Source organism: Lynx rufus, unplaced genomic scaffold, assembly GCF_022079265.1.
Source record: "Lynx rufus isolate CCGP_SWC_20201006 ecotype Redwood Valley unplaced genomic scaffold, mLynRuf1.p SCAF_10, whole genome shotgun sequence".
Classification (NCBI taxonomy): Eukaryota; Metazoa; Chordata; class Mammalia; order Carnivora; family Felidae; genus Lynx; species Lynx rufus.
The window spans coordinates 62,707,083-62,733,006 of record NW_025814824.1 but is presented as its reverse complement, the minus strand read 5'-3'; the positions used below and the strand labels follow the sequence as shown (position 1 = coordinate 62,733,006).

At 37.8% G+C, this 25,924-nt stretch overlaps 1 protein-coding gene across 1 annotated transcript in view; it reads right to left on the bottom strand.

Moving 5' to 3' along the window:
• The window catches only part of TMEFF1 (transmembrane protein with EGF like and two follistatin like domains 1), a 79,751-nt gene that overhangs the window by 38,078 nt on the left and 15,749 nt on the right, over positions 1-25,924 (bottom strand). Inside the window, exons 2-5 of the mRNA XM_047067033.1 lie at positions 19,774-19,883; positions 12,551-12,680; positions 8,026-8,052; positions 5,664-5,760 (exon numbers count right to left, since the gene is read on the bottom strand). Coding sequence (XP_046922989.1) covers positions 5,664-5,760; positions 8,026-8,052; positions 12,551-12,680; positions 19,774-19,883 — 364 coding nt within the window. The remainder of the gene's footprint in view (positions 1-5,663; positions 5,761-8,025; positions 8,053-12,550; positions 12,681-19,773; positions 19,884-25,924) is intronic.

Below are 25,924 nucleotides of genomic sequence, written 5' to 3'. Positions count from 1 at the left end.
CTGGCTGGCTTAGAGGAGTATGCAACTCTTGATCTCGGGGGTTGTGAGTTTGAGCCCCACGTTGGGTGTAGAGACTACTTAAACACATAAATAAATAAATAAAAATTTTAAAAAGACTAAGCACAAGGTCTATCCACTGTACTTCACAATGGTCACAATGAAATACTGAAATCTATCTCACCTAGGTGGAAGTTAAATTTCTTAGAACCTCACTACCTAGCTCTAGGTATAAATTAAAAGGTAAGCATCAATGAAAATAGCCATCACTAACCCATGCAAACACCAGAGTGTCATTGGAGAGGCATACTATACATCAGGAAGAAAAGGGGGAAAAACCTTTCAAAAGCTAAAAATAATTTAAATTATAAATAAATTAGCCACTGAGCAGACAAGAGAGAAAACATATGTAATAAATACAGTTCACACACTTCACTCAGGAGAACCTATTTACCGGGCACCTGGGTGGCTCAATCAGTTAAGTGTCCAACTTTTGGCTTCAGCTCAAGTCATGATCTCAAGGTGCGCGGGTTCCAGGCCTGCATCAGGCTCTGTGCTAACAACACAGAGCCTGCTTGGGATTCATTCTCTCTCTCTCTCTCTCTCTCTCTCTCTCTCTCTCTCTCTCTCAAAATAAATAAACCTTAAAAAACAAAAAGAACCTAATTACTCTGGTTTATGTTTAGAATTTATTCTAAATTATTTATTCTGTAATTGTATTATCTCCTATTCCAGAAAAGAAGAGAAGCAAATTTAAAAGCTGGGGTTATCTACACCCAGGCTCATTGTCAAGGCACACTGACAAAACCCAGAAGCAACAGCTAAGAGCCTGAGAGAAGTAAAACTTATTTTTAAAGAATCCAAAACACAAGACAGAATGGAGCTTTCAGCTTAGGGATAAAACCACCACCACTGAGAACATCATGGTATTACACATGTGTATGCACAACACAATAGATAAATCCATTATTATTAGACCTGTGTTCTGGTTCTGCTGCTTAACTGCAAGCCATTCAGCCTCTTCTGAGCTCAGCTTCACCTGTAAAATCAGGATAATACTTCCTTGCTACCAGACAAAACTGCCATAAAGAGCTAAAAAAATAGTTCATGTAACATTATCTGAAAAACATAACACACTATACGATATGTAACATACTATACAATATATAACATGAACATAATATATTTAAATAAATTCCCATTTAAATGGCTAAATAAAAAATTAGTAGTTTTCTTAATAGCAAAAAAATAAATTACATGATAGTGCTGATCCCCTCCCCCAAAATGCCAGGGTTTTTTAAAAACTATTAACAAGAGGGGCGCCTGGGTGGCTCAGTCGGTTGGGCGTCCAACTTCGGCTCAGGTCATGATCTCGTGGTCTGTGAGTTCAAGCCCCGCATCAGGCTCTGGGCTGACAGCTCAGAGCCTGGAGCCTGTTTCGGATTCTGTGTCTCCCTCTCTCTCTGACCCTCCCCTGCTCATGCTCTGTCTCTGTCTCAAAAATAAATAAATGTTAAAAAAAAAAAAAAAAACTATTAACAAGAAAGAGAGCTTTAAAGCAAGAGAAAGATTTTAGCTGCCCTTTGGAAACCAGATAGCTTATAAGCATTTCTTGTAACGAAATGACATTTCAAAATGAGAAAAGATAAAATATTTTTAAATGAATACCCATACCTAAAAATATAACATAAAATACAATATCCATTACAGATATATTATAAAGGAATATTTTTCAAACTGTAGGTCATAATCACCAGTGGATATTGAAGCCAATTCCAGCATTTTTTAAGAAAATAGGACAGAAAATATTTGAGTACCTTACATTTAATAAAGGTAGGTATATATTTCATAGACTTTTGTTATACTTAATATGTATTATCATAATGTATACACATACACAGTGCTGGGTCACAGTGTATATCTATTTCTTATATGGAGTTGAGTTTAAAAAAAGTCTGAAAGTCACTAATACAAAACAGACAGATAGGTATGGGGCATTCTAGATGGCAGCTAAGGCATAAATAAGGAATGTAAAAGCAGCTAGTACTCAGAGTAACTAGGAGAAGACAAGGAAAGTAAAGAAATGTCATGTGGGACCAGACTGAAGAGGGCAGTGTTTTGTTTTGTTTTGTTTTGTTTTGTTTTGTTTTGTTTTGTTTAAGTCATCAAGCAGCAGTCCTTGAAGTAGGGAGGGGAAGGAAAAAAAAAAAAAAAAAAAAAGAGGTTAGAGTGGGAGAGATCCAAAGCATAAGAGACTCTTAAAAACTGAGAACAAACTGAAGGTTGATGGGGGGTGGGAGGGAGAGGAGGGTGGGTGATGGGTATTGAGGGGGGCACCTTTTGGGATGAACACTGGGTGTTGTATGGAAACCAATTTGACAATAAATTTCATGTATTGAAAAAAAAAAAAGAAAAAGATAACAGCATTCCTTCTAGGAATAAAAAAGGCCAATACAGAAAAAACACTCTACTGGAACTTAGGAGAATCTGCCCCCTAAAACTCTCTGAATTTAATCCTTAATTTTCACAACTGTAAAATGAGAGGACTAGAATAGAAGATAAATTTTAAGATCCTAGGGGCACCTGGATGGCTCAGTCGGTTAAGTGTCTGACCCTGATTTCTGCTCAGCTCATGATTTCATGGTTCATGAGAATGAGCCCCAAGTCGGGCTCTTCACGAACAGCATGAAGCCTGCTTGGGATCTCTCTCTCCCTCTCTCTCTCTCTCTGTCCCTCCCCTGCTCACACTCTCTCTATTTCTCTCAAAAATAAATAAATAAACTTAAAAAAAAATTTTAAGATCCTACTCAACATTCTCTGATTCTGGTAGAGTTTATAATAATTAAAACATGACATGAGTACTTGTTCTGTAAGTAAGACCTTTTGTATTTAATAACTACAATATTATCTTTTAATTTAAAAATTATATTACATCTTCCTAATCAAGGCTTGATGGCTACTACCACATCTGGGCATCTCTCAAATTTCCTTACTGAAAAGGTCTGGTTGGCTAGGCCAAAACTACCCTTAGGCAAACATGTCAGTATTCACCTGGAAGTAACCACGAAAAGACACAGAAGGTGCTCTGAAGGAGTTAAATAACCTCCGTATAACTTTCTTGATACCATGCCCATTTAACAGTTTTTTTAAAAAAATTACAATTGGGGCGCCTGGGTGGCGCAGTCGGTTAAGCGTCCGACTTCAGCCAGGTCACGATCTCGCGGTCCGTGAGTTCGAGCCCCGCGTCAGGCTCTGGGCTGATGGCTCGGAGCCTGGAGCCTGTTTCCGATTCTGTGTCTCCCTCTCTCTCTGCCCCTCCCCCGTTCATGCTCTGTCTCTCTCTGTCCCAAAAATAAATAAACGTTAAAAAAAAAAAATTTAAAAAAAAAAAAAAATTACAATAACCATTGAGATACATCTAAATTGTTAAGCTCAACTGCAATCAGTAAGAAGTATTTTATACACTCAAAGATTAATGTTCCTAAAATTTCCTTCTGTCTCCTTTCCTAGTAGGATCAACCATTTTAGTTTAATGACTTTTCTAGGTAAAGCTTTCAATTGCTTCCTTAATGTTTTCCTATTCTTTGCATTGATTTCCTGGCCTGGACTTGGCTGCCTGTCCCAGTCTATGTGCTCCTTGGCTGTCTCCTCGGATTGCATGCTCCTTTCTACTGGTAAGCTCTTCCGTGGTCTGTACCCACTTTCTTATGCTTATAGCCTGTATCTGCAAAAACAGTGGTTCCAAGCTCTCAAATAGACACACAAAATGAATTTAGTACATACAAGGGAGTTGCCCTAATTGGGCATAGGGTATATGTCATATCATGAGGTGGTGTACATAGAAAGATGTGTATTTTACCATAGATGTCATATTTGGGGCTGCCTCTGAGACTAAATGGAATCTGTTCTACTTCTAAGCAAAAGATCTCTATCTCTTTCAATTAAGGGATGAAAAATCAGAGCAGATAAATGACTAAAGCAGGACTGACTGAACAGAGGTACCATCAAAGGAATAGAAACAGATCAATGGACCAAGCCAATCAATCACTAACAACTATTTTCACTCTGAATACTTTTATGTAACAGTCCTGAGAGAAAACACTAAAAAGAACTAAATCTCTACAAACACACACACACACCCAACAGTGTTTCATCGTGCCATATCATTAGCACAAAGTGAGAAGAAGAGAACATAACATCTATTATCTCTTCTCTAAGTCCATATCTCTCATTGCTCTATAGACCCACATCTACTTTGCAAAACATGTTCTTCCTAATCAAATCACTCTTACTGAAATGAATGGACACATGTCAATCCAAGTGACCAACATGTAGAAACAGAGCAAATTGAAGTTATACAGAATTTTTTACTGAACTTGTGCCAATTTTCACCAACTCTGATATATCAAGTAAATTATCACACTTTAATTTTACCACATACCCAAATAGCTGATTTTGAACCATAATCCTGAAAATGGTGTCATCTTGACTTATAAAACTCACTTTGGGTTGTTAATTAAACCATATTACTCCTATTCAGTGAGAGACCTGAATATGTTTAGGGCTGAATAAAACATGGGACCAGAAAACACACAGTGAAAATATGTGTAAGGAAGAAAGTGCAAATCTCTACAAAATAAATGTTTTAAAACATGCGCTAAGGAGTAATTGGGGAAGTGAAGATCAATTTGTGCTATAAGGTCCTGAAGTCAGCATTAAAGCTTTTAGAATCAACTATGGAAAAAGCAGGGGCGCCTGGGTGGCTCAGTCAGTTGAGCATCATATTCTTGGTATTGGGTCAGGTCATAACCTTGTGGTGGTGGGACTGAGCCCTGGGATTGAGCCCTGCATCATCATGGAGCCTGCTTGAGATGCTCTCTCTGCCCCTCCTCTGCACACTCATGCTCTCTCTCCCCCTCCCTCTCAAAACAAATATACTTAAAAAAAAAAAAAAACTATGCAAAAAGCAAACACCACAGGGAAATGAAAGTCTGAGACTGGAATAAACAAACAGGAATCTGATGAAAAGAAGAAACAAACATGGCTATGTTGATGATGTCAGTATCATTACTATTCGACCAAACCCATGTGGAAATTGGATAGACAATGCTGTCCAACTACCAAACCCACAATCCTGAAGGCTGAACATTAGTGAGAAAATAAAACAATATAATGTCAGTCTGTACAACTAGGATTTATAAAAATATTTTTTACTTATGTATAATAATTACTGTATCTAAAATTTTGAAGCAATTTTGGATTTTTCTTAACACATTGAAATATATGAAAAATTCTGTGTAAAAATGCAAGTTAAGCAAAAGAAAAACTTATTGATACTGTTAGAAAGTATAATGGTAGGATAATTCAGAATAAGGGTATTTTTGATGAATAAAATTAGCACAGCATAAAATATATAAAACGATCAAAAATAAAGACAGGTAAAACTGAAAATATTATATGTGGAGTCTCATTCTAAAATATAACACTTTAATTTAAAGAGCTATGATATTATATCAACATAAGAAAGTCAACAGACCAGCAGTAAACAAAAAAATAAAGAAGGCACACACGAAATGTCTAGAACCAGGTTAAAAGATACCTCTCTACAATAGAACAGTACTGATTAACCTCCACATAAGTGCATCCCTTTCCCTCAATCAACTCACCCAACATTTTCTGCATCTTCATCACACTCAGCTTTATATTTGCAAGGTCCACACTTGGAGTGTTTTCTGTGAACTTCTGCCCCTGACCCTTCCTCTTCTGCTTAAAAAGAAAAATTAAATTTTCAACCAAAAGTTGGTTTCCTTTCCAGATAAGCTTCATGTTTTCAGCAGCCATTATCCCATTTCTGCGGAAAATGTACCTGCGCTCTTGAAAACAATCAGTTCCAAAATCTATCAATGCTTGCATCCAAAAGTGTTGCCAATACTGAGTACAACATACTGTATGAGGAAAACAAGTATTGGTGCTAGCAAAATAATCCCTTAATCTATGTACGAAAGAACACTACAGGTTTTGATAATTAATTGCCTTTAAAAGAATTACCATATAACATTAAATAAGAGAGAGAGAAAATAAAACATGAGCAATAAATTTGGTACAGTGATTACCTTACCCTATGCAATGCCAGTTAACAAATAAATGATTAAATGCAATAGAGTATAACCACTTGTTCCTCACATCAGTTTCATACCTGCCTTTCTTATTAAATTTGTAAAAGGAAAGGGGTCTCTTTACAAAGGACTTGCCTCCTTTTCTGTTTGCCCACTTAGCACACCAAAAATACCCAGAATGCAGAAGTGTGTGGATCTCCTATGATCTGGCACAAAAAACCAGTGGTTACCAGTAAGTCTCCAACTCATATCCCACATTCAAGGGATTCTACATTTCTGGGCTCAACTAGAATGAATCCTACCCTGATAATCTCAAACTGGGCAGGGAGATCTGTTCTGAAGCCAATTTAGGGATTACAGTTTACTCAAAGGATCTCTCATTCTGGTTTAGGAAATAACACCTTCTTCAGGGGGTGTCTATCAGTAAAGAAGACATTACAAGGCAAGTCCAAAAACCTAATATACCTATTTGGTAATACTTCCAAACTTTCCATTTTTAGTGTCTGCATGCACTTTAAGTAGAAATCTTTCCCAAATTCTCATGAACACTCCCAGATTCCAGGGATCATAATCCTATTATTTCCGAGGCTTCAGAAACATCAGGAAATCGTATGGCCACCACAAGCTCACTTAAGTTTGTACGCTAATCTGAGCAAACGACTTAGCCTTTCTAAACTCATACTCCCTGAAAAGAAATAGTCAACCTACATTCTCAGAGCAAGACATCCAGTATTTACATGACATAAAAAAAATCATGACATCAACTTCTACTTCTTTAGTATGGAAACATGACTGTTTCCTTACTGAATATCTGACCACAAAGACTAGACTACATGATCTCTCTTAAAATCCTTTCCAGCTCTAAGATCTAGAATTGATGGTCTGATCCTTCACATGTGATCATGAAGCTTCTGCTTGAACATGTCCCTTTAAATCACATTCTATTGTAGGATAACTTTAATCTTTTTTTTTTCCCCTGAAACTTTCATCCCCAAACTTCTTCCTCAGGATGGTTCTTCTATTCTCTAAGTGACCTTTGAAGTGCCTTCCAACTCTGATATTTTAGGATTCTACGAAATGTGGAAATCTGGAATAAGGTTTCAGATAGTATTGAAAGGATCATAACTGTAGTTTTCATTTGTATGAGTGTGAATTTTACTAGAGTAAGTTTTCTTTCAGTGTAGGTATCCCCACAGTACCTCCAGCATTACTTTGTATACAGTAGATACTCACTAAGTCCTACAGCTTCATTAGACTATGAAATAAATGAGTCATTCTTAATTCTGACAATTTAAACTCTTGCTATACACTATTACCAGATACTACTTTTTTAAACAGCAGAAATAATTTATATATTTGTAAAATAAAATCAAAAACATACACAGGAGAATTTTAATGGCATAAAGTCTAGATTCCACTACAATTATTCTGTAAGCCTTCTCTTTGCCATGCACAATTCACTCCAGAGTTTTACAACCCAGCACCTTGAAAATTCCTTAGGAGCAAAAATTTGTAAGCAAGGGGTGGGAGAGTTACAAATACTCTGGTCCAACCCAAAATCACTTGTGTGGATGATCCCAAGGAGAAGGCACTTTGGTGCAATCTCAATTTAACAGGAGCTACATTTCTGCTTTGTTTGTCAACAAAGCTTTAGTGAGACATAATTGTATGAAACAAAATGCCTAGGGCTAAAAGGGACAGAAGGGTTGGGTGTAATGGCTAAAGGCTTCTTTCTGGAGTAACGAAAATGTTCTAAAATGGACTGTGGTGATGAATGCACAACTCTGTACTATACTAAAAGGCACACTTTAAATGAGCAAATTGTACACTGTGTGAATTTTAACTCAATAAAGCTGTAAAAATCAGAAAATGACAGAAAACAAATGTCCTTTAAGGGGTACTTGAAACTTACCTCCTTCTCCAGATCCAGAGCCATTATCTAAGAAGAAAAACAAACAGTGACTAGAAATACTTTTGCTGGAAATGTCATCTTATCCAATAGTCAAATTTCTCATCAAAAATCAAACTGCAATAACAATTCTCATTTTTTGACATCAAACCATTTATTCTTATGTACCTATTCCATGTTTTTCCCCAAATGTTAATTCCCTGGACACACAATCATCTATAACTCACACATCTCTGTAGCATATTCAGGAAGTATCCAGGTGCCCTGCACCGAGTAAAGACGAATAAATACTGTAAAATAAATGGCTATATAAAAATAATTTTAATTAACTCACTTAAAAGGTAAAAAAAGAAAAAATTTAATTTTGTAAAAGCTTAAGAGGAATAATGAATAAGTTGCTTTTATTAGAAAGGGAGGAAAAGAGCTTTGGGTCTTGCTCCAAAAATCTTAATGAAATCTGTGGATAAAGGCCAAAAGCCAAAAGGTAAGAAAAAGCCTCAAGGCTTAAAAGGAAAGAACTTCTGAGCTGAGGTTTTCATATTACTGATGAAATTAGCTTCCTCTAGGAAACCTCACCAGAAGGACTCACACCAAGGTGTAGGTGGGACACTTGTTACTAGTGAAATTAAAAAGCCTCCCTCAAAGTTACCAGCAAAAAGTCGGCCTAAAATGTAATTAATATAAAATGTTTATTTTATAAATCCCAAAAGGCCAACATATGATGCAGAGCATGTTGAAGAGAGGGTAGTGCTATAATATCAGCATGATGCAGTAAAAAAGCAGAGATGGCAAAAGAGCTTGACACACTTTATCCAGCACTTTCAAGGGTTGGGGGGGAGACACATCCTCAGGAACCTGCTCCAGTTCTTCAAATGGTTCCCCAGAGTGGGAGATAACAGCCTTCACAATATTGTCCCTTTCCCTTTAATCTCCTTCAGACAATAATCAAATTCTCAAACATAGTGGAAATAGGAGGAACCGGAACAATACATGTTTTTTGTAATATCCACTGCAAAATCTTCAAGGGATTTTATAAAGTCTAAAACTGTGCTCGATTCTGATTAACCAACCACAAATAATTAGATCTGAGTACACAAAGGAAAAGAAAAAGAAAGAGTAGAAGAGCACAAAAAAGACAAAGAAGGGAACTCAATTAAAAAATTGTTCTATGACCAAACTTTTTTTAGAAAAACACTCCTTTTTGGGGCGCCTGGGGGGCTCAGTCGGTTAAGCATCCGACTTCGGCTCAGGTCATGATCTTATGGTCCGTGAGTCAGAGACCCACATTAGGCTCTGTGCTGACAGCTCAGAACCTGGAGCCTGCTTTAGATTCTGTGTCTCCCTCTCTCTCTGCCCCTCTCCCGCTCATGCTCTGTTTCACTCTCAAAAATGAATAAATGTTAACAACAAAAAAATTCTTTTTTGAAAAAATTAAAAAAAAAAAAGGAAAACACTCCTTTTTTCCTTCCATTCTACATACATTGACTAGGTACATATCATGTGGTAGGCAACATAGTAAATGGTAGGAATAAATTGAATAAGATAGCCCCAGTGCATGAAATGCTCTCAATCTGTTTTCAACCCATGCTAAATTTTAATGAATATAATACCTCAAACTTTCCTTTAGTGTCCTTTAGAAATCTGAAATAGGAGCACCTGGGTGGCTCAGTCAGTTGAGCGTCCGACTTCGGCTCAGGTCCTAACCTGGCGGTACGTAAATTCGAGCTCTATATCGGGCTCACTGCTGTCAGCACAGAGTCCACCTTGGATCCTCTGTATCCCTCTCTCTGCCCCTCCCTGCTTGCGCTCCCTCAAAAATAAATAAACATTAAAAAATAAAATAAATAAAATAAAGTAAGATAAAAATTCTGAAATATTGTGACTACTCTGATAATGAGTTGAGTTCTTCTTGTAGATTGTATTTTCATTGTTCATATGCCTTTCCCCATCCACACAACTCCACCCAAACCCTGGGACTATAATATACCTCCCCAGATAGGGCATCCTGCCCTCCTGTTGAGAAGCAACTGATCCAGCTGAAGACAGATGTGTCAGATAAATGAAATACAGTATGATATATACATAGAGATACGCACAAAGTGTGAAAAAAACTCTGTCAGGAGATGCCACAGGAGAAAAATTTCACAGAGGAAAAAAGGCTAAAGCTCTAAGTAAGCATTTTGCAAGTAAACAAAAGACTTATTTCTAGCAATGTCCCACCAAGCATCTAACAAGATCAATATAGCACCTTACAGCTTAGCTTATTCAATCCTCACTTAACAATCCCAAGAGATGGTATCCATTTAACACTTTAAATAACTGGGGCTCAGAGTAACTAAGTGACTTGTCCAAGGTCATATAGTAAATAAGTAAACAAGAGCTGGAGGGGGGCGTCCTGGGTGGCTCAGTCAGTTAAGCATCTGACTTCAGCTCAGGTCATGATCTCCTAGTTTGTGAGTTCAAGCCCAACATTGGGCTCTGAGTGACAGCTCAGAGCCTGGAGCTTGCTTCAGATTCTGTCTCTGTCTCTCTGTGCCCCTCCCCCGCCCATGCACACTCTCTCTCTTTCTCTCTCTCTCTCAAATATAAACATAAAAAAAATTTTTAATAAAAAATAAATAAGAGCTGGAGTTAAAATTAGGTCTTTCAACCCCAGTGCAGGGCTCTTTCCAATCTACCACCCTGATTCTAATGTTTACCATTCACTGCCTATCAAAGCACTTTGTGTCTTAAACACACGCTCCTCATAAGAGACACATAATTAATTTGGGATTGTAAAGAGCTCCATATTCTTTTTTACTTTTTTTTTTTTTTACATTTTATTTATTTTTGAGAGAGAGAGAGAGAGAGAGACAGAGTGCGAGAGGGGGAGGAACAGAGAGTATGGGAGACACAGAATCCGAAGCAGGCTCCAGGCTCTGAGCTGTCAACACAGAGCTCGACATGGGGCTCAAACTCACAAACCGTTGGATCATGACCTGAGCCGAAGTCGAACACTTAACCGACTGAGCCACCCAGGTGCCCCTCTTTTTTAGTTTCTAAACCAAGTCTGTGAAATACAATGTACTTAGAGAAGTATACAAGAATCACAACAAATGATAGTCTATTGGCCTGAGAACATAATCGTTTCACGAAGCACATAATTATTTGATGTAGGGAAAAGAATTTGGTATTGTCCAAAGAAAGGCCTGGTCTTTGCCCACAGCTTTTTTGTATTTTCTTTTTAATTTTTTTAAATGTTTACTTATTTTTGAGAGAGAGACAGAGCGCAAGCCAGGGAGAGGGAGAAAGAGAGAGAGACACAGAATCCAAAGCTGAGCTGTCAGCACAGAGCCCCGAGAGCCATGAATGAGATCATGACCTGAGCCAAAGTCAGAGGTTTAACCGACTGAGCCACGCAGGCACCCCTGCCCTCAGCTCCTTTAAGGTAATCTACATCATACCTGCCAGAAGTGTCTCGTTTCAGGAGGGTGCTAACCACATCAGATGTTAGGGTGGGGCTGGCCACACTCTACAGTCTTAGGGTAGAGGGTTGGCCAACCACAAAGACCAGCCACCTAATTTAGAGTGGGGGCTTTCAATCATATGGTATTAGTGGACCTGGAGTTTGAGATCAACCACATGGACAATGGATCATTCATGCTTATGAAATGGAGCCCCAGTAAAAATTGTGGACACAGGCACTATAATACATAGGAAAATAAATAAATAAATAAAGTATATCATATAGGAAGTGTCTACACCTATACTGCTAACCTTCATACGATAATTCTAATTACAACACTTCACTTGCATCCCTGTCCCCAAATACAAATGCAAGTAAGAAACTTACATTAGTGCCTTCCAAAATTAACTACTACTGATTCAGGAAGGAAAAGAGAAATAAATACAAAAAACCTGGGGGAAGATAGGTGACAAGGACTGGCAGACAGAATAGAGAAGATATAAAAAGAGACAAGCTTGGAAAGAGACACATCCTGGGATGCCACTAATGACTTTCTATAAATATGCTCCACCTCTTTCCCCTGCCATGAAAATAAAACCCAACAAAATGGATCCCATGTAATTTCCACCCCAAATCTCGTTCTAATATTCAAACCATAAGGCAAAAGACAGGCAAAGACCCCACGAAAGCAACAACACAAGGGGTGCTTGGGTGGCTCAGTCGGTTAAGCATCTGACTTCGGCTCAGGTCATGATCTCACAGTTCATTAGTTTGAGCCCTGCATCAGGCTCTGTGCTGACAGTTCAGAGCCCGGAGCCTGCTTCAGATTCTGTGTCTCCCTCTCTCTCTCCCCCTCCCCTGCTCACATTATCTCTCTCTATCTCTATCTCTTGCAAAAATAAACAAACATTAAAAAACAAATTTAAAGCAACGACATGAAATGCAGACAAAAAAGAGCCCCTCCACTCCCCAAACAACTAATCCATAGAGCAGTTCTGGGAATACATCTCTGACTGGAAATTGCCTTTTAGAAACTATGATGGAATCATCTCTAACATTTATTCAGAAGAGTATCACACATACCAGAGTAGCATGGTCCTCTTGCTACTACTGTTATCTCTTTCTGGTGCTTACAAGCAGCCCTTCTGAGAAAGCATTCATTTTGATAAGTGTCCCCATTTGATCCACAGACAGGAATGTAATTTGTATGGCACTGCAAAAGAAACAAAAATAAACTTTCAAAACTAAGCAGGAATATTAATAGTTCACTTCATATTTATGAATGTAATACCATAGTACTGTGACATACTTCTACAGAATAGTTTGTTCTTTTGTTTGGTTTAAATAAGAGAGTTATACCATTTTCTCACACCTTTTTTCACATTTATAATGAAAATAACTATCAACTATCCATAAAGATAAGAAAATCCCTGTGCTATCTAGTGCATTTGCTTGCTATAAAAATCCAATGAGGTAAGAGAGAAATTCTTGGCTATGTTTATAATAAGCTAATAAGCACTAATTATATAATGTCATTTTATTAAAATCAAAATTCATTTATTCAATACCACTGGAATGCAAAGTCCCAAGATAAATGCTATAGAAAACACAAAGAAATACATGATCTCTGGGTCTACCATCCACGTAACTATAGGCTAGCATCATTGCCATTTCCTCCACCTAATGCATCTACCTAATAAAGTTGTTGTGAAGATTAAATAAGAGAAATCCATCTTTAGCATTTATATCTGGCCATGGTAAATTCTCAGTAAATATTAGCTGGTTTTGCTATGCTATCATCACTTCTGAGTCTTACGTAGTTGCCCACGGTCATAGCTAGTAAGTGGGAGACCCACAATTTCTCACAAGTGATGTATTCTAACCACTACACAGTTGAGTTATTCAGCAGGGTGTTACCATGTGTCATTTGGTGGTAGTGAACAGGGAGCTTAAAATCATGCCTGAAATTCAACCTAACAAGCACATACCCAGGAGTGAGCATGAGATGGAAGGAGAAGACCTGCTGTTCTTTGGTCAGTCTGTTTCCAGGGGTCTCTCTTAGGAGCCTCTCATTATGCTCTAGGCAAATGAAAGGATTTGGCGATTTTAACAACATGCAACTTCTGACGTGGGCACTGACTCTAACCTAAGGTCCGCCTCCTCCATACTGCCACCCTTGCTGGGGGAAACAATTCTCCCTATACCTTCTATTTAGCTAGAAGAATGTAATTTGAAGTAGTTTAGAAAGGTGCGGAGTGTACAATTCTGAGCCACATCCATTCAAGCATGTATTGTGTGCCTACTGTATGTCAAGAACTTTGCTGAATATAATAAGTAAGAAAATAGCAACAAGATTGTGATGGTCAATATTATGTGTCAACCTGACTAGGCCCCAGGGTGCCCAGATTAAACATTATCTCTGGATGCTCTCTGAGGGTGTTTCTGATTGAATTTCCATTAGAATCAACTGACTAAGTGCCCTCCCCAATGTTGGTGGGATCATCCAATCGATCTGAGGGCCTGAATAGAACAAAAAAGTAGAGGAAAGGAGAACTGGGTCTCCCTGCCTGACTGCTGGATTTGGGACAAGGCTATTCTCCTGGTTTTCAGGACTTCAGTCTTAGACTGGGACTTACACCTTCATCTCCCCGGATTCTCAGGCATTCAGACTTGGACTGGAACTACACTATCAGCTTTCCTGGACATCCAGCTTGCAGACAACAGATCACGAGACTTGTCAGCCTCCATAATCAAGCAAACCAATTCCTTAAAATATATCGTCCCCTCCCTTTTCCCCTCATTCTGTGTGTGTGTATTTCCTATTGGTTCTGTTTCTCTGGAGAACTCTAATACAAAGGTCTAATAAGAGGGCATGCAACACCTAGCAATAGCAGACATTGATAAATTCAGGAAAAAAAAAAAAACACAGTCTGGAGTATTCCAGGGAGAAGGAGAAGGACAAAGAGGAAAAAAGAAAATAGGAGGAAAGTCGTAGGCACTCCTCTTTGGATATAATCCAAGTATTCACAGAAAGATGCAATACTGATCATTTTTCTTGGTACAAAATAAAAGTAGCTTTGTGTATATAATGTCACAAGATATAATAGCTCTTACTAGCAGACTGAAAAAAACAATTTTAGACTTTATTTAAACTCCTGTTATTATCTGTTAAAATGTATTTAAATTATAAGCCAGAAATTATAATATGGTTAATAAACAATATTAACACTAAAAGCATGCTGAATCATAAGCAAGTTTTTTAAATTAATTGAAAGATACTGCTAAAGAAACCAGCAAATAAGTGTTTAATGGACATAGGAGGTGATTTTTCTTCAACTGGCAATCACCTAGGTCTAAATTGAACGGATTTATAAATTATAAGAAGGCAGAATAGTCAAAGGAAGGTTTGTTCAGCAGCAGGATCAAATCATGCTGTAAGCCCTGAGGCAGTTTGCTCCTACAGGGCAAGCAACTTGTCTTTAAACATCTTTATATCCTCAGCATCTGGCACCAAGCACAAAGCAAGCCTTGGATAAAGGCTTGGATAAATATCTAGTGATCTCAACTCCTAACTTTTATTTCTCTTTCTTGCTTTGCCACCAGGTAAGAATGCAAAGGATTCAGACAGATCATACAAGGATTTTCTAGCTGTCCAAATATGTGACAAAGGTCAAAGAGGCTATTTCTTTGTAATCTTAAAGTTGCAAGGAAAGACTTTCAATTAATGAAAAGCAGAATCATAAAGACAAAAATAAAATAAATATGATACAAAAATTTAAACTTCTTTATATCACACACATATAACATATATATTAACATGAATTTAAATTAAAAAAATTATTTATATTAAAAATTATAAACAAAATGAAAATGACACTAGAATAACTTCTTCAAAACTTTTGTACTCTCAATTAAAAAGGAACACTCTCGGGGCGCCTGGGTGGCGCAGTCGGTTAAGCGTCCGACTTCAGCCAGGTCACGATCTCGCGGTCCGTGAGTTCAAGCCCCGCGTCAGGCTCTGGGCTGATGGCTCAGAGCCTGAAGCCTGTTTCCAATTCTGTGTCTCCCTCTCTCTCTGCCCCTCCCCCATTCATGCTCTGTCTCTCTCTGTCCCAAAAATAAATAAACGTTGAAAAAAAAAATTTTTTTTTAAATAAAAATAAAAATAAAAAATAAAAAGGAACACTCTAAGGTAAATACTACTGAGTGGTTTAAAACTTAAAAGAGAAACTAAAATACCTACAATTGACCCTTAAACAACATGGGTGTTAGGGGTACCAATCCCCCGCACATCAAAAACCCATGCATAACTTTTGACACCCCAAAATCTTAGCTACTAATAACCTGCTATTGACAAGAAGCCTTACCAATAACATAAACAATTAACACATATTTGGTATGTTACATGTATTATATATTGTACTTTTACAATGAAGTAGGCTAGAGAAAAGAAAATGCTATGAAAAAAATCACATAAAAGAGAAAATACATTTACAGGACTGTACTATAAAAAATCCATGTATAAGTGGATCCACACAGGTCAAGCCTGTGTTGTTCAAGGGTCAATCGCATATGCCTATAGAATGTACAATATTTCTAGAAGGAAATACAAGTAACAGATGTTGCCTTTAAGAAGAGCAATTGAGGGGCACCTGGGTGGCTCAGTCGGTTGAGCATCCAACTTCGGCTCAGGTCATGATCTCACAGTCTCTGAGTTCGAGCCCTGCATCGGGCTCTGTGCTGATGGCTCAGAGCCTGGAGCCTGCTTCCGATTCTGTATCTCCCTCTCTCTCTCTGCCCCTTCCCTGCTCATGCTCTGTCTCTCTCTGTCTCAAAAATAAATAAAAACATTAAAAAAAAAAAAAAAAAGAAGAGCAATTGGTAGTCTGGAGTGAAAGACATTTTTCATTGTATTATACATCTTTTTTTTTTTAAATGTTTATTTTTTTTTAATTTTTTTTAAGTTTATTTATTTTTGAGACAGAGAGAGACAGAGCATGAATGGGGAGGGTCAGAGAGAGAGGGAGACACAGAATCAGAAGCAGCCTCCAGGCTCTGAGCCATCAGCCCAGAGCCCAACGCGGGGCTCGAACTCACGGACCGCGAGATCGTGACCTGAGCTGAAGTCGGACGCTTAACCGACTGAGCCACCCAGGTGCCCCATATACATCTTCTTATATAATGTTCAAGTTGTTGTCAATCCTTCAATGTATGTAAATGGGCATACATTACTCTTTTAAAAAACATAAAAACGGTACCTATATCACAGGTTCTCATGGGAGTTTATGAGTTATAGAGGCTTTTATATATATGGATATATATATATATATATATATATATATACACACACACATGTGTATATATATGTCCATATGTATATACACATTTAGAACTATTAATGGATAATGCTCAGCATAGTAAGCAATATATAAGTACTCAAATAGTATACTATATATAGAGTATGCATATGTCTTCACATATCAACACAAGGAGAAAAGAAAATACTCCAAAAAATGGGCAAAGAATATGAAATATGAATTCACAAAAAAATGGTCAATAAACACATGGCAAATTTTCAATTTCTCTAACAATCAAATGAAAATTTAAAAAAAAAATTTTTTTTGGCCATACAGATTTACAATTTAAAAGGACTGAAGGGTGACTGGTGGCTCAGTTAGTTGAGAGTCCAACTCTTGGCTTTAGCTCAGGTCATGATCTTGCAGTTCATGAGATCTGTACTTTCAGCGCAGAACCTGCTTGGAATTCCCTCTCTCCCTTTCTCTCTACTTCTCCTCTCATGATCACTCTCTCTCAAAATAAGTAAACAGTAAAATAAAAAAAATTTTTAAAGGATTGACAAAACCCATTACCAAGAGGCTAAGAGGAAATCAGCACTCAAATGTACTGTTATTGATGAGAATGTTATCTGTACATAAGCATCCACTGGCTCAACATTTCCACATCAAGGAATGTAACCTAAAGAAATATAAGACAGCTGGAAGAGGGAACAGCTTCAGTCTTCCCAATACAGGAGTGGCTAAAACACCAGTAAGAAACCTCCAATCTTTCTGGCTCAATGAACCAAAGAATAGCGTTCAGGGCAATCAGAGCCACTAAAAAGAGAGAAACTCAGAAAGGAAAGAGTCAGAAGGGCCTTCCAGATTCTGTATATAAACTCAGATCAAATTTCTGGCTGATTCCCAAACCACTCATGAGGCAGATTCTAAGTAGCCCAGGCAAAGACTAAAAGAAATGAACTGATATTTGTGTTGCTTCCCACAACAGGGAAGAGAATGTGCAGTTTGAGTTCAGCCAACTTAATTGCTTCCAAGTGACAGTACTCTTCAGAGGAACATAACAAAATTCAAACACTCTAAAACATATCATTCACACTGTGTACAATAAATTCAAAATTACTCTAATACAAAGAAAAAGGAAAACACAATCCATTTTCAAATAAAAAGACAATCAACAGAGATGATCCCTGAGATGTCCCAGATGCTGAAATTAGCAAAGACTTTGAAGCAGCAATAGGATCTAAGCTAGAGGAAAATATGCTTGTGATGAATGAAAAGACAGGAAATCTCAGTCAAGAAATCAAAACTATAAATTCTAGAAATAAAATATCTGAAAATAAAAACTCACTGGATGTAATGAATGGAGAAGAGAAGAAAAGATTAGGGAATCTGAAGGCAGATCATAAAAAACTATCTAAGGTGAAGAACAGAAAGAGGTAAAAGTTCATGAGGGCTTAGTAACACTATATACACCAATACCTTCTTTTAAGGAAAGAAGCCCACTTTAGTTGCTATCCCTTTCAAGAGTGTTTAGGGAGCAGGCAGGGAAGCCAAACATAACACATTGAAGAGAACATTCATTGCATAAGTAACCAGGTAGGTGCGGGCACAAGGTCAGCTAAACCACATCAAAGATAGCTACTGTGGGGCGCCTGGGTGGCGCAGTCGGTTAAGCGTCCGACTTCAGCCAGGTCACGATCTCGCGGTCCGTGAGTTCGAGCCCCGCGTCAGGCTCTGGGCTGATGGCTCGGAGCCTGGAGCCTGTTTCCGATTCTGTGTCTCCCTCTCTCTCTGCCCCTCCCCCGTTCATGCTCTGTCTCTCTCTGTCCCAAAAATAAATAAACGTTGAAAAAAAAAATTAAAAAAAAAAAAAAAAAAAAGATAGCTACTGTGAATAAATAGTGCATTATAAAGTCCCTTTTGACTATGAAGGGTCTGTGTAGCTGGACAATAGTATATCTCCCTCCCTACTCTTCCTCCAATAGTTTAAAGTTTTCAGAGATTTCATATGCAGCCTCTCTGATTTTGATTCTCATTACAGTATCATAAAAAAGGGTAGAAAACATAAAAAAGGGTAGAAAAAAAGGTAGAAAACATCTCTTTTCAGATGGAACATATAGGAACTTGTTGAGGTTATAGGGTTACTGGAAATACTGACTGTCCTATGCTTTTGTCTCTAATCTCTGTACCCTTTCCTTCCTTTAAAATCCAAAATGATGGGTCCAATTAGAATAAAATGATAAGTGAAAAAAATTCCAGTTTTGTCTTTGTTTCATCTCAAATCCTAAATCAGGGACCATCTTCTGAGCAACTTTTTGAAGCCAGATTATAATTTAATCCCAGCAAATAAAAAGAATTGAATGTAACAGCCTTTGCATTCCTTCTTTTTAGCTTTTTTTTAGACAACACAATCACAACCTAAAAGAGCATCTGAAAAGCAAAGATGTTAGTCTGAGGTTCCTCTGTCTAGTTTACCTCTAACCCTGACCTACCCTGAGGCACTGAGTCAGCCATGTTCTTTGGCATAAAGAGATGAGACAGTAGCAAATAAAAATGGAAGGGAAGAGCATACCATATAAAGAAGCTGAATCACTATGTTGTACACCTGAAACTAACGTTAACACTGTGGGTCAACTACACTCAAATTAAAAAAAAAAATTAATGGAAAGCAAAAAAACTAGAAAGAGAAGGAAAGGGGGAAAATTGCCAACGTTTTAAATAAGAAACTCATTTCTTTTCAGTGACAAGTAGAACTTACATTTGAATAGAACTTTTAATATTTTTTCAAAGCATCTTCACATCTATTATTGCCAGTCTGCCCTCTTAACTCAAAGAAAGAAGCAAAGAATGTACAAATAATAGTATTTCATCTGACAAAAAAAATCAGTGGGCTGGGAAGTCCAACTTCTTTATGGGATTCAAGGTGCTTTAAGCTTTTTAATTTGAAAAATGTAGAATGATAAAATGTTAAAAATGTAAAATTCTTCAAAATAGGATTGGTTTCCTCACCTGAAACTGACATGCACATTTCAAACCATCTCCATCTTCTTTACAGACTCCTCCATATTTACATGACGATTCATCACAAACTCTTACATCAGACTCCCTCACATTTAATTCTGAAAAAGAGAAAAAAATGTTTCATATGTCTTTTTGTATCCAAATGTCCATATATAAAAGAAAAAAAAAACCTTAAAATGTGTTCATCTTCTCATTCACAGTGTAACAAGATATAACATACGAAAAGCAAGGACACAAAATGTTCAAAATTCCCCAAAGAGAACCTTGCATAATAATATGCCTAATAAGCAACCCAAACCAAAATAAAACTCAAAATTTCAGGATTTCACAGAATTCCCAAAGGTAAATCTCAGAATTTTTCTAGTTGGCTACCAACAGCTTAAGACAGTTTTCTTACCACTGTCTTAATATCTTAGATTATTTTTTAATAGGTTTTTAAAAACTAATCTCTACACCCAATGTGGGGCTTAAACTCATGACCCCCAGATCAAGAGTAGCATGCCCTAACGGCTAAGCCAGCCAGGCACTCCCTTAGATCATTTTTCTAGTGATTAAGTTACTTTTAAGGAGAATAAGAATAATTAGAAGAAATCTTAATTCTTTTGGTACCTAAATAAATTTCAGGTGAACATAATTCATTCTAGACCAACTAATTTAATTAGAAAAGAATTCTAAAGTAAACCTGAATATCATACAATTGATATATATGGAGCATTTATGTGCACAGAATTAAAAAGACTAAAAATCTCACTCTTAAAATTTTTTAATGACTTAATTTCACTCTACCACAGGAAGTAGCTCCAATCAACAATACTAGCATTCTGTGGCCATTTTGCTCCTGCTCCAAGACCATCGGTCTTGCTCTGGAACTATCAAATTAAGCTACCTAGAATCATATGGAAGTAAGTAAAAACCATTATAATGCAATTTTTATATTCTATTAGGAATGAGACATACAACAACAAACAACAAACAATAAAATTACAGCAACAATAACAAATAATAAATAAATGATTATTTTGAAAACCCATTCCATTGTACAGGTAAAGAAAGAAGTCTGGGAGCAGGATGGCCTAAAGTAGCTTCTGACTCTGTCACTCAGTAACTGAGGGACCCTGGGAAGGGCACAAGGTCTCCTGAACCTCTAGATCATGATGAAGTCTTGGCAAACAGATCGCAGGGAGCATTTCTTCAGCATTCCCCCTTCCTCCATTGTTTTCTATTCTAGATTTCAAAGCAGGACTCAGTGGACTCAGAGACACAGAGTCCAGTGTCTCTGTATCTAATGGCATCTGTCCTGGTGACATTTCATTGGATCTCTCTGCCCCGTTTGTTCTCACTGCTCTGCAATGGTGTCTTGGGCGTCCTACTCCTCAGAACTGACCCTCCAAGGAACTGGCAGTCAAGTACCTAAATACCCAAGGAGTCCACAGTACTTATCTGAATAACCACTCTCAACCAAGCACTGCACACTAGGTTAACTATACATCTATGTAACTATAGGTTACAAAACTTTTTTCTTTTCCTTAAATGAAACTCACATTTTAAAAAAGACATGAGCTGAAACTTAAAACAACAGGAAACTACTAGAGCTATTTTGTTGTTCTCACTGTTTCACAAACTATTTCAGGCACAGATGATCATCTTTTAACTCCTTTCACCTTGGCTATCTGGCTATGGAGGCTCTATGTTCTTGGTTCCCCTCATCTCCCAATTTTTGCTTACTCATCCTTCTCCTCCTTGATGACTTGCATTAGTACTTGAGACTCAATCCTAAGTGTGGGGCTTGCTTTTTTTCTATATACCCTCATTCCTACTGGGAATTTGCACAAGGTGCCGCTCCAAATACACTCTAATGTACATCTTGAAACCCAAGGAAGATTAACTAAATATTAATAAAGAACCGCTTTGGAGAAGAGGATAACAATGCATAATATTTTTGTTCAACTACATGCTTAGTCAATTTTACGGGCCATAGAAATAAAAAGAATTGTACAATTTGAGAAATAAAATTGAGTGCATTTCTCCTCCTTTTCTTTGTAGCCTTAAAGTTCACACTGGGTTCCAATACAATCAGACATATAAAACAGGGATAAATTTTTTTTTGGGGGGGGGGGGGATCAAGATCATGGTTGAGTAGCTCTGACTTGCTACTTGGGCTTGAGAATCTTTGAGGTATGTTTTACTTATTGTATTTTAAAAGTACAATGGCAGTGGGGTGCCTGGGTGGCTCAGTCAGTTGAGCATCCACCTCTTGATTTCAGCTCAGGTCATGATCCCAGGGTTGTGGGATGCAGCCCCGCACCAGGTTCTACACTGAGCATGGAGCCTGCGTGAGATTCTCTTTCTCTTTTACTCTGCCCCTCTCCCCACCCACCCCACAAATAAATAAATAAAATTATACAATGGCCTTGAAATCTAGAACCTAAACAATCCCTGATACTAAGATTCACACATCTCTGGAGACTGAGGATTGTTCAAAGCATATATTTGTTTGGGCACCTGGGTGGCTCAGTCGGTTTAGTGCCCGACTTCGACTCAGGTCATGCTCTCACAGTTAGTGAGTTTGAGCCCCACGACCGGCTCTGTGCAGACAGCTGGAGCCTGGAGCCTGCTTCAGATTCTGTGTCTTCCTCTCTTTCTGCTCCTCCCCCTCTCATGCTCTGTCTCTTTCTCTCAAAAAAAATAAATAAACATTAAAAAAATTTTTTTTCAAAGCATCTATTTGCATGAAGGACTAAGAAACATTTTAGGACAATAATCATCCTTACTAAAGACAGGCAGAAAAGCTTGGTTCAATAAACAGAGCTTGAACAGGAGGAGTGGTCCTGTGCACAAGATGGTGTCTATCACTTGGACTACTCCCCCAGCCCAGCCCCAAGAACTCAACATAACAGAGGAGCTACAGTGAGAAACTAAATAGCAGCTTTCGCTAAAAGCTCTGAAACAACAAGGTATAAAGAGTTCTGCTTTGATGTCCACACAACAAGACAGAATAGCGGGGGAGAAAAAAGGCTGGGACACCTCAAAAGCCCCAGCATCAGCACCACACCTGGCAGAATGGCACAAAGCCAAGGAGATAATCAGGCGTACAGATACACCTCTGATATCTAGGGGCAGCAAACATGGCAGGAGGAAAAAGATGTGCCATGTGGCAGTGGCCAGAATACATTAGTGAGCCCACATGAAACACCCTTTGGTGATTCCAAGAATAAACCTGGAGGGAGAGCAATCTGGGGAAGCTAGAGGTTCCACATTAATAGGTGAGGGCAAAAGTCATGAAATTCTGATTACACTGGCTATTAGTCATGTTTCATTTTATGCCTACCCTGTTATTAAATTCATGATATTTTTGTGTGTATTAATGCGTTAAATGTGATTATTTAGTTGATCCAGGAAACAAGTATCTACTATATATCTATTACTATGCTAAGAAATTGGGGCACACAGAAAAATATTAACAGGGAGCCTGTGATCTTGCTAACATATGGAACAATTACTAATGCATTCAATATAGTCTATAAGGAGAAAATGCTGTTGTACAAGCTATAATTGCTCTAGGAGTTTCAAGAAATAGGAGATAAAGGGCTGCCTGACTGGCTCAGTCAGAAGAGCATCTAACTCTTGATATCGGGGTTTTGAGTTCAAGCTTCACATGGGGTATAGAGATCACTTAAATAAAAATATAAAAAATAAACTTCTACAAAAAGAAGTGGATAAAAATGGATTTGAGGCAGAGGATGCAGGGTCAAAGATGTCAAGACTTGCACTGACTTTGAAAAATTAGTAAGACTTTTTTGCTGATTATAAAACACAGGATTTAGGGGCGCCTGGGTGGCTCAGTTGGTTAGGCGTCCGACTTCGGCTCAGGTCACAATCTCGCGGTCCGTGAGTTCGAGCCCCACGTCGGGCTCTGTGCTGACTGCTCAGAGCCTGGAGCCTGTTTCAGATTCTGTGTCTCCCTTTCTCTCTGACCCTCCCCCATTCATGCTCTGTCTCTCTCTGTCTCAAAAATAAATAAACGTTAAAAAAAAAATTAAAAAAAAAAAAAAACCACAGGATTTAAAAAAAAAAAAAAACAGGGGTACCTGCGTGGCTCAGTCAGTTAAGCATCTGATTTCAGTTCAGGTCATGAGCTTGTGGTTCATGAGTTTGAGCCCCGCATTGGGCTCTGTGCTGACAGTGCAGAGCCTGCTTGGGATATTCTCTCTGTCTTTCTTTCTCTCTCTCTCTCTCTCTCTCTCTCCCCCCCCCTTTCTTTCTGTCCCTCCCCCACTAGTGTGTGCACTCTCTCTCTCAAGATAAATAAATAAACTTAAAAAAAAAAAATACAGGATCATTACACAGAATTTAGAAACAACATTTAAAAATAAAGAATGTTTTCGGGGCGCCTAGGTGGCTCAGTCAATTTGAGCATCTGATTGAGCATCTGACTTAGGCTCAGGTCATGATCTTGCAGTTTGTGAGTTCGAGCCCCATGTCAGGCTCTGTGCTGACAGCTCGGAGCCTGGAGCCTCCTGTGGATTCTGTGTCTCCCTCTCTCTCTCTGCCCTTCCCCCACTTGCACTCTGTGTGTGTCTCTCTCCATCTCAAAAATAAACATTTAAAAAAAAATGTTTTTAATAAATAATGTCTTAATTGCCCACACCATACAATACTGAAAGAGAATGTTCTTATCTAGGAAAACAATATAAGTGAAAGTAGAGACACAAATAAATAAACCGTACACATAAATATGAATACCAGTGGTTCCCAAACCATGGTCCTTATGAAAACTGCTCTCTTAGATTACATTGTACCTTAAATATACATTTAATGTACATTAAAATCAAGTAAGAGTTTCATTTTCTCATTTGCAAGGGGAAAAAAGTCAATGGAAAGAATTTTCTCATTTTAAGTTTTTCACATATTTCTTAAACCTTCAATATCTGAGATTACTTCCTTGATACTTGTCAACAAAACCAATGTTCCTCAAATAAAGAATATTAATAAACAAAACTCCAACAGTGTTTTATGAGAACACAAGCTCATGAATGTACATTTTAAGTTGTTTTGTTATTGTGGCAGTCACAGCTAATTGCCTACCCTGGATCTACACTTACTTTGTAAAAGAACCCCAAGGAAGCTTCCTTTGTTCAAGGAAGCAAGATGCTCAGCTAAATAATCTGTATATCCCAGACCCCCTTGCAATGTACCATAGTTCCATATGTAAGCACTGTCCCTTCCTCCTTCATTCTTCCATTCTTTGTCCTGCCTGGAGAGTAAAACCCTTGCCTAAGATTGTAGCAGCCATCTTACATATATGATGATGAAAGCTACAAGCTAAAGATGGTAGACCAGAAGGACAGGAGCAAGAGTGTGGAAAGAGAGAATTATAAAATCACCACACCTCCCCTGGATTTCACCCATCCAGACTTACTGTCATAGGAAATAAACACATAAATAAATAAAGCCCTTATCATTTAAGCCACCATTGGTCAGGTCACTGATACATGTAGTAAAACATAATCCTGACATAATGACTGCATATAAATTTAATTAAGATAGATATTTCTAAGCCAAAACCTTAAATAATTTGGTGGTACATTCCAGTCCACATGATAAAATTAATTTATCATGAACATGACTTCCTGCTATTCCAATTTCTATCACAAATTTGAGAACCAATGCCTTAGCTCAAACTCAGTACAGAAGGAATTCTATTTTGGGATCATCTTCTGAATGTTACTTCTTTTCAAGTATTCTGTACAATACCAGGCATCAAGAGGGCACTCTACTACCTGTCAATGATGATGATGATTACATAGCTGCCTTCCTGAACCCAAAATGGAAATTCAGCAAAATAGATGAGCCATTACTAAGGCCCTCAAAAATCAATTCTCCAAACAGAAATATTTTACACAAAGAAGCACTCAGAAAAGTGGCTCAAAACAAAAATATTTTGCTCTGGTTGCAAATGTGCCCATCACACAATTCTCTAAATGTAAAACTTCTCTCAGAAAAACAAAGAAAGAAACAAAAAGTCTGTCTCAATTTTCATTAAGATCTCAAAGCTGGGAAACCATAAACACTAGAAAAAGGAACCCTACTCACTCTGAACCTGAGCAGCCCAAATCCCCAACTTTTGGCAGCGCTAACT